Source organism: Dromiciops gliroides, chromosome 6 (genome assembly GCF_019393635.1).
Source record: "Dromiciops gliroides isolate mDroGli1 chromosome 6, mDroGli1.pri, whole genome shotgun sequence".
Classification (NCBI taxonomy): Eukaryota; Metazoa; Chordata; class Mammalia; order Microbiotheria; family Microbiotheriidae; genus Dromiciops; species Dromiciops gliroides.
Window position 1 is genome coordinate 69,269,656 of NC_057866.1, and position 18,639 is coordinate 69,288,294.

Below are 18,639 nucleotides of genomic sequence, written 5' to 3' on the forward strand. Positions count from 1 at the left end.
AAACCTGTACAAAAGATTTATGAGAGGATATGGAAAGAAATGCACAGAATGAAAAGGTATGGATAGGTTGTGAAATGCACCACTGGGAAGAGTATCCACAAGGATGAAATCACAGTATTATTAAAGTACTGAAGAAATTTTTTGAAATTCTAAATAGTTTCTTAAGTTCAACTTTTACCCCCTCAGATCAGTGAACAAAGGAATTTCAGGAGCGAAATTTTAGAATGAGGAATTTCAGGTAGGAAAATCCATTCTATCTCCTATTATCTTGTAGTTGCCTAGGTCACAAGTGATCAGCCATATTCACAAAGCAAGTACTAGTCAGAGGCAAGACTGTAAATCTAGGTTTTCTGAACTCCAGTGCCAGCCCTCTATCTATGCATTACATCATGCTGCTATTCTCAGTAAAACATACAAGCCTTTGAAAATAGTATCAACAAACTTAAATCATATTATTAGTGAATCATATCCAAAAAACCCCCCAAAACAACAACAACCAAAAAAACCCCTCTGGAAGCTACTGGATGGATCTACCTTGCAGCCTTGCTGAAGGGCACCTGAAATGATCCATATCCCATTCTAATTCAGTTCACCATATTCAATGTCAAAGCATCTTGCTGACTGGGAAGGCCCAGGTAGAAAATCTGACAAGATCAAAGGAAGTCTTTATTTACTTGATTTAAAACCAGAAATTGCTGATATCATGCCATAAGAACTTTTTGACTCCCCCTTTGCTACTAGTAAATGGGTCTCACACTAGATACCCTTGGTCTTTCCTAGTCATGCTAATTTAATGACATTATCGACATAGTGTCTTTCATAGTGTTTAACAGATATTCTTCTTATCATTATCTTATCATTATCATATTCTTATCATTAAAACCCACTTCCTCTCATTTTGTAGTCAGTAGAGATGCAAAGAGTTGGTCACCATTCTCTGTATTGATATCCTTTAACATTCCTGAATACAATGCTAATATACCTACTGATGATAAAAAGCTTGTATACTAATGAAATGAACAAGGGCCTAGAGAACAGGAAAATATTTAAAATATAGTTTAAGTAGACCTGAAGAAATAAACATAATGCCATTGTCAATTGCAACTACATGAACAAAAATGTTAATCTAATGTATATATATTTATAAACGTAGTATAATGATTTCAACTTATTTATTTTCAATCAATAGTATGCAAATAAAATAGGTAAGAGGAAAGTAATAAACAAAAGAAGCTATCCCAGAGCTCATAGTTTTCTGGTTCTAAAAGTCTACAAAAAGACAACTCTTTTCTAGTGCATCACCTCGTCCTTCTTTTCACTGTTTCATAGAAAGATTAATATCCTCTTTTAATAATATCCATTTGATCTTTTTAAAGTCAAGAGCTAAATAAAAATAGTCCCATAGGGCATCTGGACAAAATAATACAGGCAGCAGTGGAGAGAAGCAGCCACAATTTCAGTTCCAAGCTTTCATCAAGTTACAAACAAGTGGACATAATTATTCATATTTTAAATTATGAAAAATCACTCAACAATGCCCTCTTAAATGAAACTGGCCACAAAGAATTATTCTCCACACTGAATAAGGCAAACAAAACCAATCAGGGATGAATGCACCAGAAAGCCACTCAAAAGGACATTCATTTAATTTGGCCATTCATTCTCTTTAAATAAGAGTCAGTAACCAAATGTGAAACATGTACTATACACGGGAAATGTAATCAAGAACTGAATGAAATTAGTTCATGAGATCAACCTAAGAGATTCATTTTTTAAAAATAACTATATTCAGATGATAGGCTGCCAAATACAGTTTCATATTTTCTAAGCTAAATTTATAATTAAAGCTTGCAAGAATCTATCCTGTACCAAATATTAACTCTACTTTTCCAAAAAAAAAGAATCCTTATGCCATATGCATATAACCAAAATAAAATTGTAATTATTGGCTTTCTACAAAGGCACATAAACCAATGACTTGAAGCAAGAGCAAAAGAACTGCTTTATGCCACCCATACAAGGTATATCAAAACTCCAAGGATCTGTGATTTTATAGGTGTGGGCATTCACTCCTGCAATGCTACTCACAAACCCTCATCAATGGTCTTTGAGAGCTGCTGTGTCAAAAAATTCATGCCATTGTTGCCAACCTGGCGATCAGTCTCTTTCCATCTAGTCAAACTTACAATTGGACGACAGATATACTCCAACAATGACAAGCTTCACAGAATCTACCAGAGCTTGCTGCCTCCAAGGATTCAGCAGCACCATTGTGCCACCGTGATGAACTGGAGTGAAGCTTCACTCTGGTGGAAGAACTATGTAGTGGATGACCTTACCCCTCGTGCCAAACCCAGGCAATGGGGAATTTGGTGCAAAACCATATAAGACTACATACATAAATCAAAGAGTGATAAGATGAGACATAGTTTGATTTCATTTGTGGCTACAAATGTGTTTCTATTACTTGGGGCTACCATAAAATTTTAAATGACATCTATCCCGAATTAAAGCATTCACTGGCTGAAAAATTAGGGAAGGCAGAAAAGTTTATGAGACCTGAATCTGTTCATTTCTGACACATGAACATATAGTTATAACAATCTGATCATCTCTTTCCCCCTGCCTCCTTTTTTTGTTTGTTTGGGTTTTTTTGGCCGGGCAATTGGGGTTAAGTGACTTGCCCAGGGTCACACAGCTAGTAAGTGTTAACTGTCTGAGGCTGGATTTGAACTCAGGTCCTCCTGAATCCAGGACTGGTGCTCTATCCACTGTGCCACCTAGCTGCCCCCGCCCCACCTCCTTTTAAAAGAAACATTCATCAGAGAAATATGTCTTAACTAATAAGTAACACTTTCTCTGTGACTTAAAACAAAACCAAGTTTAGCCTATATTCTCAAAGAGGAAGAGTCACAAGGCAGGGGATTAAAGAAGAAATATCTACTACCTACAACATTATGTAAAAGTCAAATGCTGCTCTTCTGGATAAAAAATGAAATCTAAAAGCAATGGGAAAATTTAAGGTCCTTAGAATTTGATCAAGTCATCAACAGTGAGTGTTGACCTACTGTGATGGACTATATTCTTCTCACCAATGCAATGGTACAGAAGAGTTCCAGGGAACTCATGATAGAAGAGGATCTCCAAATCCAAGAAAAAAAAAAGAAAGAAAGAACTGTGGAGTATAGATGCTGATTGAACCATATTATTTCTTTTGTTTTGGGTGCTGTTGGTTTTTTTTTTTCTATTTTGAGGTTTTGCATCACTGCTCTGATTCTTTCTCTTGTAACAGGATTAATGAAGAAATAGGATTAATGTTATTATGTGTATATATATGTGTGTGTATATATATATATATATCTATATGTATATGTATAGAGATATATAGATATAACCTATATCAGATTACCTGCAGTCTAGGGGAGGGGGGAGGGAGGGGAGGGAGGGAGAAAAATCTGAAATTGTAAAGCATGTACAAACAAAAGTTGAGAACTATCTTTACATGTAACGGAAAAAATAAAATACCTCATACATTAAAAAAAAAAAAAAAGAATTTGATCAAGTTGCTTGACCATATTTATGCTCGTAAGCCCTTAGGATTCCTTCTGTTTCTTTCTAGAATTCTGCGACCTACACCACACCACCCACCACACTAAAAACTACTAGTTATTGAGAACATTAAAGAAGAATCAGAATCCTTATCCCTCTTAAATTCAACTACAAAGGGGACAGCTAGGTGGCGCAGTGAATAAAGCACCAGCCCTGGATTCAGGAGGACCTGAGTTCAAATCCAGCCTCAGACACTTGACACTTACTAGCTATGTGACCCTGGGCAAGTCACTTAACCTTCACTGCCCACAACCCCCGCCCCCCGCAAAAAAACAGAACTACAAAAATAACATAGTATATTGTCAGTACTCAACTGATCCATGACCTCACTGAAGTAGGTGCTCCCTCCACCCATGAAGCCTGCAGCCTAGTCATCCCACCACATCCTCGGTGGCTCTTCATCACATTCTTCAAGGGAGGATCCAATCAATATGATGGAAGCCTTTTTCTAGGCATTTACATTTTATGTATGCACCAGAGGAGTACTCCAAGTGGATCTGTCATCCCTCATTCTCTTTCCAAGAAAAAACCCATTTCATTTTCTGGTCAGACATCTGCTTAATATTATTTATGCTTCTACTTAGCAACCTATAACATTACAACACTACAGATTCCAGAAGCCAAATCACTGAAATGAGGAACTTGAGTTCTGACCCTACTTCTGTTACTAAAGGTAAAAGATCATAGATTCAGAACTCGAAATGGTCCAAGAGATCATTTTTACAGATAAGGAACCAAGGCCCAGAGCAGTTAAATCCCAAGATCTCACAGCAAGAATCAGGCTCTGTATGTCATGCTCTTTCCACTAGAGGGAGGCAATGCCATAGAGTGCAAAGAACGTTGGGTGTGAAGGCCACAGACTTAGGATCAAATACCGGCTCCAACACTGGAGCTATCTTATACAAATCGCAGACATCCTCTCAGCCTCCTCCTCATCTGTGAAAGCAACTGCTTTCTAACAAACAGCTTTATAATAAAATAATTTATTAAGGCATTGTGCTAGGTGCTGGAGATAAAAAGATAAAATGATTTCTCAACATGAAGGAGCACCTCATTTTACTGAGGGGAAACATCCTGCACATAGATAAACAAATGCAAGATACATAAGGAGGAGAAAGGTTGGGATGAAAGACACTCGCAACTGAGAGGGTCAGCTCAGGCTTACAGCAAGTATTACTCGGACTGAATTTGAAGGAAGCCTGGGAGTCTCTGAGGCAGAAGGGAAAAAGGAGTGTATGCTGGCGATGGCCACCACAGCAAGGCAATCCTCCCTAAGTGATTCTCCACTGGAAGCTATTCCAGACCTCCTCTTCCCTGCTCAAGCCTCCCACGCTCCACCTCCCTGTGGTCTTCTCTTTGGACTGGGGAGCCCTTGGCCCAGACCACCATTCATGGTCAAGAGGAGCCCGAGTCCCACTCATTTGATTCCTGGCTCCACTCCTCCTTCTCCAGGCATCACCATTTCCTTGACCACATGTAGCTATCCTTCCTCCCATCCCATGCTTTTCAACATACCTTTAAGGGTCTTCCCCTATGAGGACATAAAGTACTTAGAGGTAAGGACAGTATTTTTTTTCGGTAATGTCAGAACCCATATGTTCAAATGTGATCTTTACGCAAGATTCCAAGGTCTATATATGAACTCAAGTTCCTCAGAAAGAGAGAGAAAGGAGGAAGGGAAAGAAGGAGAGGGGTGATGGGGAAGAGGCAGAGAAAGACAGAGTCAGAGATGGACAGGGACAGGGACAGGGAGTGAGGGAAGAAAGGAGAAAGAACACTTATTAAATGCTTACGACCACTGTGCTAAGTGCTGAGCATACACAGAAAGGCAAAAGCAGCCCCTGCTCTTAAGAAACTGACATTACAATGGGGGAAGGGAGAAACAGCATGTAAATGACTATTCACATACAAGAGCTATACCAAGCACGGATGGAAGGTGATCCTGGAGCGGAGGCACTTGTAAGAGGAGGAGACTGAGAAAGTGAGTCCTGAAGGGTCAGAGAACGGGAAGGAGAATATTCCCGATATGTGGGAGGACTAGTGAGGAGATCGATGACACTGGATTATAGCGCCTATACATGGGGACAAGTACTAGAAAAGTGCAATGCCAGGAAGGGGCCAGGCTGCTAAGGGCTTCAGATGCCAAACAAATGGCTTTCTATGTTATCCTAGAGGTAAGAGGGAGGCACTGGATCCCTGAAAAGCAAAGCAATGGGGTCAGACCTCCCCTTGAGGAAAATTACTTTGCAGGCTTGAGTGCAAAATGAATTGAGGTGGAAAGGGACTTGAAGCAGGAGCATCGACCAGAAGAAAGCCATTGAAATAGTCTCGCTAGGAGGTGATGAGACCCTGCAGCAGGTGGTGACTGTGTGACTAGAGAGATATACAAGAGATAATGGAAAGGTAGAAACAAGATTTGGCAATAGATTGGATATGTGGCATAAGTGAAAGTGAGGAGCTGAGGATGACATTGAGCTTTTGAGTCTATGTGACTAGGAAGAGGTGGTGCCCTCAACAGTACGAGACAAACTGGGAAGAAGAAAGAGCTTTAGGGGAAAGATAACGAGGTGGGTTTTAAATCTGTTGAGTTTGAAATGCCTACAGAACATCCAATTCAAGTTGTTCAATAGGCAGCTGAAGATGGATGACTTTAGCTGGGAATCAGCTGCATAGAGATGATAACTGAACTCTTGGGAGCTGATTAGATCACCAACTGAAGAGGCATGGAAGAAAAGGGGCCAGTAGAGGGTCCTGGGAGAGATGTGCAGTTAGCAGGCATGACCCGGATGAAGAACCAGCAGGGGAGACTGAGAAGACAGGTAGGAGGAGAAGCAGGAGAGAACAGTGTCATGAAAACTTAGAATGGAGATTATATCCAGGAGAAGAAAGCCATCGGCAGCGCATGTCTGTAAGTATCAGGGAAGGGGTCAGTATAGAGCAAGAGACTGAAAAATGGAGAGAATGAGGAAAATAGTGGCAGCAATCTACTACAGAAGACAGAAGGAGACAGATCAAATGTGCATGTAGAGGAGCTGGCCTTGGGCAAGAAGAAGGGCCAGCTCTCCTGAAGGAGAATGCATGATGACATGAGAAGGGAAGAAAAGAGCATTTAGAGAATGGGCTCAATATTTTCAGAGAAGTACATAGCAAAGTCTTCATCTGAAAGGGTGAAGGGAGAAACTGTCATGGAAGACTTGAGGAGAAACAAAAAGGTTTGCAACAGCCAGCAAATGAAATGATAGCAAATCAATTATTCTCTAGCTGGTCTTCACCTTCACTCCAATAAGCAGTCAATGGAGGGAAATAAACTCTTCTCCAGATGAAATGGACCAAAAAATTTATGTTTTGATATAACTTGAAGATTTGGTGATGAAGCAAAATTCTACAAATTCTTGACTAAGTAAGAAGGCACTCGGCATTCACTTCAGGATGAAATGACTTAGAAATTTCACTCAATGGGAAGCCAAAATATAACAAACTTTTCAAACAAGACAGGATTATGTTTTGCAGGTAGCTGATTAGGCAAAGCATAGGAATAGACTCTGTCTCCCAAGATAAATAACAGAATAGGCATCAGGTTCTTGTGTCCAATAGCCAAAAAGTTATCTTATAAACAACTACTGCCTTTGAGACCCATCTAGAGGGGAAAACAGAGATAATAAAAAAACGAAATAAAGAAAATTGCAAAAACTAGGAGATGTTGGGGGAAAAAGAACAAATATTATGTCTTGTAAACCTACCTAAAATCAATATCCAGCAGAAGGCTTTTAACGTCAGACTCCTTGTCGCCTGATGCTTTCAATCTGATCAGCTCATGCAGCCTGAAGCAATTAATGAAAGCAATTTAGTAAGAAATTACCAACACCACAGACAGCAAAAAACTGAAATGATCCATTTTTTTCTAATGTTTGAAAGCTCGGTTCCACAAAACTTTCAAAGAAATAAACAATGGGATTTGGGCAGGTTTTTCAAAATCAACTTATCAGTTTTATTAATGTTTAAAAGATAATGGCCCTTCCTTATCTGAAACATAAAACTGAAACTGCAAAAGCCAAGCAGAGACAAAAAAAAAAAATCTCAAAAATAAGATAACACACACAAGCCTTTCCAAGGAAAGGGAAGAAAAATCAAAACAAAACAAAACAAACAAAAAAAGAGTATTAAGTATCTCTTTCCCTTAATATCTTGATCCAATCTGGCAAGTATAGCTACATCAGAGAAATGATAACTGTTTGGCATGTACCACCCTGTTGTTCTAGAAGGAAGTCTATCTCCAGAAGGCAGACTAGGACTGCGATCACCTACTTGATGTCAAGAACCATGGTATATGTCTTGTACACCCTGTGGCTAGCAGTGTATTTGTGCATGTTCAATAAGGTCTGTTTCTAGTGACGAAAGTATTTTAGAAAATTAACATACCTTGGTGTTCCAACACACAGGACTTTTTTGAATCCAAGAGTGGAAATTAGGTCCAGTAAGAACTGGCAACTTCTGTCCGTGAACAAATACTGAGCATTTGTCTTCTTATTCTCCAGTGGATAAAGGAGTTGACTGGGTCTCTTCAGCTGAGCAATGGAGATATCACAAAGTACCTGGTGATCACAATGCTTTCCCCAATCATCTGGTAACAGCAATTGTTGACATCTTTGGCAAAATTTCCTTTGAGATAAAGGCAGTTCAATAAACTTCCAATACCTTCAATACACAATTCAACAAGACAAAACCAATTTAAGTCAGTTTCTAAGGAAGACACTGGATTATTAATATTTTAATATATGAAAAATACTTTTTAAAACCACAAAAAATTATTTTGAAAAATGGACAAGAAAAATATATTGGCTATAATTTATATCTAGTTGAATAACTACAAAGTAGAAAAGAATCAGCAATTTCATGAGAATGAAGATGCTCCAATTTAGCCAGTGAATGAAGATCAATATCTATTTCAAATGTGAATTTAATATATAACTCCAACTAAGGTCACTATTACAACTATAATGTTTAAACCTATTGACAAATCTATGTATTTCTGGCTTTAAATGTAAAACAGTCTTACTCAGTGTGTTAGTCATTACAAAATGAAAAGTTAGGTCATTCTTCAAGCTCTTATGGCATACTTAGCAAGAAAAATAACCTTCTAAAGAAAAGATATTTGCTATAAAGGAATTCTATTCTCAGCAGTATTGATGAAACCCAATTAAAAGGTGATTATTCCCCCAACCCTTCCTCCCAAAAGATAGAAATGGCTCATAATCTAGATCATGTTCAAAGTCTACCCTATGAAAGAGCTGACATGACTTTTTTTTTTCTTTAAGAGACTGTCAAAGGACTCAAATGAGATGTTTCCAATCATTTTTACATGCACTTCCAAAATCGGCAGTCCTTATAATGTATTGTTCTTATGTACAAGTAGGCTGAGGGGAAAACAACTAGTCACCGTCAATGTTTAAAAAATTTAGAAAGAAGCAATTATGAAGCACTCACTATGGGCCAGCCACTGGGCCTGAATTCAGGGTTCATTAATGAATGGGAGTAGAGGAGAGAGAGGGGGAGAGCAAATCCATTAGGGTCATGGCAGATGGTCAGACCCATCAAATGCTCCTCCAAAGGGTTCCTAGAGTTTGGGTAGTTTCTTATGATTTCAACAGAACTAACTACTGAGACTTAACCAGATACACAATGAACTAAACATAAAGTCAGTATTATTGGTTCAAATTTCACCAAAGTACCAAGTCTTATGTCAAACCACCTTTGGCATTGATGGAGCTATTCTAAAGCACTGATGTCAAAAAATTTAAAATCATAAATTCAGAGCTGAAGCTTGAAGATTGTCGAGTTCTTTTTTCCCCAATTACATATAAAAAAATTTTTAACATCCATTTTTAAAACTCTGTTCCAAATTCTCTCCCTTCCTCCCTCCCTGCCTGTCTAGAGTATCAATACCCTAATTTTAAAGATGAGGCAACTGAGACCCAATGGGGTAAAGCACCTTCCAACAATATTACAAAGGGGGGTAGATTTGACTGCAAATCTGATGCCTTTTTCCACTACACCAGTCTGACATGACAGTAATACAAATGTTTCTGTTCCTGTAATTGCCCTTTGCATAAACCCTATCCATATATCAGGACAAACTTCAGTAATTCAGAATCAAAGCAGAAGTAAGGAAAAGGGCCAGCAAGTAAAGGCAAGTGGGAAGTGACAATTCAGAGAACCAACAGTAAGTAGATCTCACCTACTATTTTACATTTTTGTTCACTAACCTCAAAGGCTTTCTAGTGAAATCTCAAAACTGATCAGAGGTCTTGGGATGAGCAATCTGTTTAAGGGTGCCATTCTCTAGTCACCAAAAAAATACACATTGGTCTCCCGTGACCTTACGTTCAACTTATGAGCCCAAATCTATGTAATAATGAGAATTCTAGGACCTCATTAGGTCAGACAGGAAGAGCAAGCTATCTATGGCAACATGGTATAGCAGAGAGTGAGAGACTTGGAGTCAGGAAGACCTAGGTTTAAATACTGACACAGATGTTTTATTTAGCTGTGCTACTCTAGGCAATATACATGGACTTAATCTCTCTGAACCTCAATCTCCTCATCTGTAGAATGAGGGACTCACCTTGATTTATGATCCTATGATCTACCAGGTCAAACGCAATTATATTTTGCTGATTCCAGAACTTATGTGGTCCAACAATGCTTGAACAAATATATGTCTCTATAGAGAAATTCTGAACAACCAGAAATTAATCTAATTTTCAAGAAATATTAGTATATTATCCAAATTCAATTCAGTTGTATGATCTTCAGTAATAGTTTATAGAGTGAGCACTTGCCTTTATTTAAATAGCTGTATCGCCTAGAGAGGCACTGTGGCATATTACACTGAGTTAGTCAATGTCAGAAAGATCTAAGTTGAAACCCACCTCTGACACACTGGCGATGTGACCCGAGGCAAATCACTCAACCTTGAGGGGTCACAAACAATTATGACCATATGTCGCAGAATAGTCATTGATCTGCACTGGGAGAAAGATTTTCCTAACTGGTAATTTCCTACAACAATGAAAATGCCAAAAGCTTTGTCCAAATATCTATCTGAGGAAAAAAACTGATCAAGTCTTTAGACAGCTTCAGTTTCAATATTTACACTAAAGTCCTGTAAGGGACATAAAATGATCATTTCTTTGAAGTGCATATCACCAAATCATGAAACTACTGGGAAAAAAAAATAAAACCTGGAACTGTATTCAAATCACTACCTCCATTAAAAAGGTTTTATTTTGATAAAATCTGTCATCAAAAGACATGGACTAATATTTTTATTCCAAGTTTAAAAGACATGGACCTTATTTTGCTTTTTAGGAAATATTTATCCCTATTGGCATAAACTTCACTTATTCCTATTGGCACTAATTTTATTTTTTTCTCGGGGAATGTTAATTGAGATTTCTTATGTATCTTTCTCCTCAAGATAATATAATCATTTGAATAAATCACTAAATTAAGATAATCAGATATAGGTTTTTAAAAATTTGGTTAGAAGAATGTGAAGATCTGAAGAAGTGTTGATTATTCCATTTTCCTTCCTTATTCATATTTACTACACATACCTAGGAAGGAAAAAAATATTCATTCTGCTGCTCAGCTCAGCATGATTCACAAATTGCAGGCTAGCATTTTGAAATGTCATTTTTATTGATCTCCATTTGATGTTCCATTTGCCTTTCCTGGAGTAGACAAATTATGTTTATGGTATTTCCCTAATAGCAGACTTTGAAAATCTGAGTTTAAATGAGCACTGAAAAAAAAAAAACACAACCAAATGAAATATCAACTAAACAAAGCTATCTGGATGCACATAAATTAATGCTGATTTTAGCATTCAAATATGTTCTCAGTAGGACTCTATAGGTCACAGTAGAATGTGTCAACATCTTTGGTAACAGCATAATGGTATACCTTCAAGAAGCCATCTGAAAACTAAAAGGAAAAGCTGATGCTTAACCACAAAAATAAATACATCAGTTTAACTTACTACACCTAAGAATTCTTCCCAAGAGAACAAGAGGTGAGAAGAATGATCAACTCTGTTCTGTGGAACCTAGAGAGGTAGACAATACTGTCAGTTCCATAACAAATTAGACAGGACAATCTTTAACTTTTTTAGTCACCATCATTCTTTTCTGACATAATTTAAAAATTAAATTATTTAGTTAAAGTACAACAAAATTTGTTAACTAAGAATAAGTAGAAAAACCAGTATTAAAGAACATTCTCCTACATAGAATTTTTTAAAAGAAATTTGGTTTTACTCCTTTCAAGCAAATAAATACACAAGGAGGCATAGATCAGTTTTTTTAAAAAAGAATTACAATTCAAAATCACAACCCCATTGTGATTATTGATGTTATCATAAGCATTAAAGCTGCATAATGTACTGACGAAAATGAATTACTGGAAGGAAGCAAGCCAAAGGCAAACTAAAGGAATCCTTCATTTCTTAAGCCTTAGAAAAAGCCAAAATTTTAGACTGAAATTTTTAAGAGGAAGAAACTATTTCCAAAAAACCCCCCAACAAAACAAACAAAAATTTTTTTAAAATAACAAAAAACGGAAGAAACTATTTCAAACTCTTGACTCATCATGAATCATGTATTCTACATCTGAATTCTTCAGTACTTCAGAAGAGTCAAGATTTCTTTCACTAATATGGGAACTTCCCTAATCTAAGAAGATTCCTCCATACTTTGGTGAAAAAGTACACAAACTGTTGTGATCAAAACAATCACCTGACAGTCAAACTTCTGGTGTTAAATTATCTAAATTAGCAAATTCCAAATTAGTGGAAACCAAATTAAGGAAATTATATCATCCAGAAACTTTTACATCCTTTAGAGTCTGCTGAAATAGTAACTCATCCTAAAAACCTTCCCTGATTTTTACCCACTCCTTTTTGACAGTGTCTGGCACAGACTAGGTATTTAATAAATGCTCGCCAACTGAATGACTATTCACATGGAATTCATGACATATTATCCTCAACTGTACTATCAATGTACATGAAGCTGAACACCAAAACTCTACTTAGCACAGAACAGGTGACAAGCAAGGGAAGAGCCAAAAGAGCCAGAATTTGGAATCAGAAGACTAGGTTTTGAATCTTGACTCTTCTGCTTACTATCTGTGTGACCCTGACCAAGTCACTAAATGCTTCTCAATTTCAATACCAGTGTCATAAGGGAGGTGAAAGAGATGCTCTAAGGTCCATACTAGTCTAGATCCTGGGATCCCAGGTGTTTAATAAAAAAGCTGATAGAAGTATTTTAAGTAAAAAGGTTATGGATACCACCAGTCATTAAGAAGGTCAAAACTACTCTCATGGAAGAACAGCTAAAACACTCTCATTCTGAGTCTTCTACTTCCCTTCCTCTCTTAACCAATATTTCATAACTCGCCAGAGCACTTTAAGTGAAAAAGAGGGCATCTAGTAATGCAAACTTAATCTAATCTCCTGTAATTCATTTTTCCCCTCAAAGAACAACATTCTGGGAGAAGTTTAAGAGCTCTAGCAGCACACCAAAAGCCTTATCACTGAAGATAATAAAACTGTCGAGATTTTTATAACCATTCCAAATTTAGCATTAACCTCTTTTAATCTTATTCTGCCTTGTTGTTCATTCGTGTCCAACTCTTTCTGACCTCATTTGTGGTTTTCTTGACAGAGATACTGGAGTGGTTTTACATTTCCTTCTCCTGTTCATTTTACAGATATAGAAAATGAGGCAGGGTTAAGTGACTTGCCCAGGGTCACACAGCTAGGAAGTCTGTGAGGCCAGAGATGAACTTTGTCAGGAAGATGAGTTTTCTTGACTCCAGACCCAACACTATTCACTGTACCACCAAGTCGCTTACTTTCTTTCCTGCCTAGCCCCAAATAAAACCCACTAATTCATTCTTTTCTAATTTTTAAATTTTATTTATCTTTTTTTTTAAAGTGAGTCATTTGGGGTTAAGTGACTTGCCCAGGGTCACACAGCGAGTAAGTGTCAAGTGTCTGAGGTCAGATTTGAACTCAGGTCCTCCTGAATCCAGGGCTGGTGCTCTATCCACTGCACCACCTAGCTGCCCCTCCATTAATTCATTCTTATTCACCAAGTAAAATATTTTATAGTCTCATGGTCTCTCCCCTTACTTCCCTAGCCTCAAGGCGGAAAAAATGATATTTTAATACTGTTTAAAAGTTTGGCCACAGTGGTAGTTAATTTTAAGGGCAGAGGTTACAGTTAAAGTAGTAAAAGCAAAACAATATCAGCACCTTTCTACATACTGCTTGTGAGACAGGGGAGGTTGGCAACGTCTGTTGTAAGTTTCTCGGGCAGCAAGTCTAGCTTCTGACAACTGTAAGAAGAGCACAGATCACATAAACAGAAATAATCAAATATTCTAAGACAAATGTAGATATATTTTTTTACATGAAGAAACATAACACTCAATTAGTGAAAATGCACTGCCTACTCATTTCAAAAAGAAATTTAAGAATCCAGAAGAATCTAATGAGTTTTAGGAAGGCCTTTCTTTTTAACTTTCTTTTTTTCCCAGAACAATGAGGGTTAAGTGACTTGCCCAGGGTCACACAGCTGGTGTCAAGTGTCTGAGGCCAAATTTGAACACAGGTCCTCCTGAATCCAGGGCCAGTGCTTTATCTACTGCGCCACTTAGCTGCCCCTTCTTTTTAACTTTTGAAAGCACTAAAATTAAGTCAAGGCAAGAATTTTTATTTGACTGGAGAAAAACAGTAAACAGGATTCACTTGCCTTAAAACAGTAATGCTGAAAACTTTTTCTTTAAGGAATTTTATCTTCTTCCATACTGCAAACATCCTCTCCATTATCTTAGTCCTGATATAACTAAAATTCATCATTCAAAATTCAGAAATGTAACATAGGAAATTAATCACAAGGCATTTTCAGAATAACTGAAGGAGTTTTTGTCGGCTGTGGTCATGACTAGCCCTTAATTTCTCTTTGGGGAAATAGCAGCCAATCAATTGAGTCAGTACATCAGTACATCTATCTATGACAGACACTGAAGAAAGACAATGAGCTGGGTCCAGAACTGAAGAGGAGAAAGAGAGCAGCTGGATGGCACTAGGGAGATTAAAAATGTGCTTTTAATGATCCTAAGCTGCTCCCCAACCCAAAGATGTATCTTTTTAACATCTGTGATGGCCCAATAATGATGTAGCTTGGAATACCACAATCTTGAAAAAATAAGCTACAGATTCATGCAATGGGGAAATTCATGGGCATAAATAAGCTGCATTGTAATTCCAACAATGACTTATATGAAGGAAGTAATGGAAAAGACAACATCCAGAAAATGTATGAGTCTTAAAACAGGTGGGCAAATTCATGTGGTGAGAGTGAGGGAGTAAGACGTGGAGAGTCAGTACTATACTGGAACTCACAAAATATAAAAAGACTTGAAGGAAGGCCTCCAGCAAATTCTGTGTACAAGAATACGATAGGTTGAAAAGGTGCGGATTCTTCTTAAATCTGATTCTTAACTCTCATGTTGTGGTATCCTTAAATGTTCTTTAACATGAATGAGTTTTTGATTCCTTAAGGCTGAATCCTATTGATGGAGACCTGTTTTAATCCTAGTTTTGCATATCCTGATTGTTTTGTCTTTTTTTCTTTCTTTCTTTTTTTTTTTTGGTGGGGCAATGAGGGTTAAGTGACTTGCCCAGGGTCACACAAACTAGTAAGCATCAAGTGTCTGAGGTCAGGGGCAGCTAGGTGGCACAGTGGATAGAGCACCAGCCCTGGATTCAGGAGGACCTGAGTTCAAATCCCGCCTTAGACACTTAACACTTACTAGCTGTGTAACCCTCGGCAAGTCACTTAACCCCAATTGCCCCACCCAAAAAAAAAAAGTGTCTGAGGTCACACTGCACCACCTAGCTGCCCCCATGATTGTTTTATCTTTCAAGGAATGACTGTCAGAATCTTACTGAAAGAAACAGAATCTCTATATGGCCAAATAGAGGGAAATACCAAAAGCTTTTATTATTTTGTATTATTGTATTATATGATTTTATATCTGTATCACATTATCATATAGTTACATATGTACATTATATCATCTATGGATTTTAAACCTTACTCAGGCATTAAAAGATGGAAAGAGGTCTAGATTTTCAAGGCAAAAATTTCACTGACCAGTAATTAGTATCTTTGTCAGTAATAAAAATTTGCCAACCCTAGTCTCTAGCAACAAAAGGTTATGGCACCAAGTTCCCTGTATAAGGGAAAGGGATGTATTTGATATGGAATCATAAGACCTGGATTTGGATCTTGGCTCTTCCTGTGCCGCCCTAAACAACAATAACAACAGCTGGCATTTAGGTAGTGCTTTAAGATTTGCAAAACACTTGACATAGGTTACCTTATTTGAAACACATAAGCTTGTAACACGTAGGTATTATAGGTATCATTGCGGCCCTCTAAGCTTTGAATTCTACATCTGTAAAATGAATGGGTTGAACCTCGTCACCTCAAACGGCCTTCTCAGCTCTAAATGCTAGGATTTTTTTTGTTTTGGTTTGGTTTTTTGTGGAATGCTATGATTTTTCTCAGACTTATCTTAAAGCACAAGTCAGTGAAAATGTCACTTAGACTGGGAATCAGAAACCTGAGTTCTAATCTTAACTCTGTTACTCAGTAGCTATGTTACTTTGAACAAATCACTTAGTCTCTATGGTTCACAAGTTTCCCCATCTTTAAAAACATGATTCATAAAACCCCGTGCAATGCTAATATTTTGATGTCCATATTCAAAATATATGCTATTTTTAGTTATTCTCAGTACAACTATATCACATATCAATACAACAAAGACCTATGATTTCATCCGTGTAGTACATCTCAGTATAGGAACTGATTTGTGACCCAGTACCTTCATCATAGCTTCCTAGGTATAATTTAAGGGTCTTAGAGAGTTGCCTGAAGCTCAGAGAGGTTGTCTGTCACATCATATGCCTATTAAGTTTCAGAAATCCGACCTCAATCCAGGTATTACTGACTGCAAATCCAGAACTCTTATGTGCTATACAGCTTCCTCTCTATAGGTACAATCTTACCATAACAGGAAACATGAAAAAAACCTATCTCCAAAGACTGTCATACCTTTTCATCTTCCCACTGAAAGAAATTACAGTCTTTTCTATCTCTACAAGCTGAGCAAGCATAAAATCTTCGAGCTTCTTCTTTACCTTGGTTGACCTTTACAAAGAGAAGAGTAGGACCTACAGAAGAAAAATTAACAGCATCATCAGTTTATGAACAGGAAAAATTTCTAGAACTCCACTTAAATTGCTAGTTTTCACTTTAGGGACAATTCTAGGGCTTTTTGTTTAAAGGCAGCAGAGGAAAGTAGAGCAACTGGATTTTAATACTATGAGTTGAAATCCTAGTTTTGCTATGTAAATATCTTATTCTGGGTAAGATCTTTAACCTCTCCAGATTACTGTTTTCTCACTTGTAAAATGGAGACATGCTGATTTCTACAATCCTTTTAACTCTAAATCCGATCACGCTAAATCTGTCATTGTGATTAATTTAACAAGGTATCTATGGAACAACTTTCAGGCATGAATAATTGAAATATGTAGTCTTTTGAAAACTGAACTCACTTAAAAATGAATGCCAGTCAGTGAAGCTCAGTGTGGTGGAAAGGTTCTTTATTGTAAAATGGTAACAACAATCCACATTTGTACAGCAGTTTCATGTTTACAAAACGCTTTCCTCAAAACATCACTTGAGATAGTGCCATTATCACCCTCATTTTGCAGCCCAGAAATCGGATGTTCAAAGTTTAGGTGACTTGCCAAGGTTCACACAGCTATAAAATGGCAGATGTGAATCCTCAGTTTTTCCTCTGACTTCTAAGTCCAGCACACCAGGGCTGTCTCTGAGCATATTAATGTCATTAAGGGCTGCTGTGAGAAGCACTTGTACACTGGACTGTACAATACATAAAAAACGTGAGCTACTCTCATTATGATGAGTCAGTGGCTCCAAAGGGAAGACTTCTCATTGTGTTGCCCCCATGTCTTCCCTCTTCTGTAGCCAGACAGGAGCAGGAATCCCTGGAGTTCTTGATACAGAGCTCAAGGACGTCACCAGCACCTACCTCCCCCCCCCCCCCCCGCCGCCCCCCAACCCCTTCTCCCATCCAGCTGGCTCGGCCGTGAAAGACCAGAAAGCTTGTCCAGCTCTGCTAGGACATCACCGGCATCTGCCGGGACCTTGTCCTCAGGCAACTGGGAACAGCTGCAGCGAAAAGCCGTCGGGACGAGGCGGGTTCACGAGACAAGGTTGGGGGGGGGGGGACGACCCGAGTTGTCCAAGTAGCCCGAGTATTACGGAGTCGGACTCAGGTCCTCACACTTAAGCGAAGGGCCCCGACGGAGAGAAGAAGGGGTTAGCCTGGAAGGCAAACCGACTGCCCAGACCCCTCCACGCCCCCTGAGCTGCACGGGCCCAAACGGCTCCTGGACCCACCATGGGGACACTGAGGAGCGGGGCGCGAGGTGTCCTGGGAAACCAGCACCTCCACCCCTGATCTCCTCCGCCGCCCCGCGCTCTCAGCTTCCTCCTCCGCCATGGTTGCTCCCTCCGCATTCCTGGGGGCCGCCATCTTCCCGCTACTATCCCGAAAGCCTCAGCTGACAACGACGATGTGTCTCTTGGGGCGGGCTAGAGCGTCGTCGCGGCCCGCGAAGACATCGCCCCCGCGGATCCTGGAGGAGTCATGACAGCTACAGGGGCTTAGGATAATGATCCTAGTTCCCCTTTTAAAAGGAGATAAGTATATTGCAGTAGTTTACTCTTTCTGGGTATGTGTCCTAAATATCCTTACATTTTACAGCAAAATGTATGTTAGAGGCAATTGGAGAGAGCACTGCACCTGGAGTCAGGAAGACCTGAGTTCAAATTCGGCACATTCCCCTGTAACCCTGGG

The 18,639-nt window shown here is 38.6% G+C and overlaps 1 protein-coding gene across 1 annotated transcript in view; it reads right to left on the reverse strand.

Moving 5' to 3' along the window:
- The window catches only part of ZCCHC4 (zinc finger CCHC-type containing 4), a 66,682-nt gene extending 48,366 nt beyond the window's left edge, over positions 1 to 18,316 (reverse strand). Inside the window, 5 exon segments of the mRNA XM_043973175.1 lie at positions 7,350 to 7,430; positions 8,029 to 8,304; positions 13,931 to 14,013; positions 16,803 to 16,921; positions 18,180 to 18,316. Of these exon segments, the coding sequence (XP_043829110.1) occupies positions 7,350 to 7,430; positions 8,029 to 8,304; positions 13,931 to 14,013; positions 16,803 to 16,921; positions 18,180 to 18,315 (695 nt within the window). The 5' untranslated portion in view covers position 18,316.
- Positions 18,317 to 18,639: the final 323 nt, after the last annotated feature.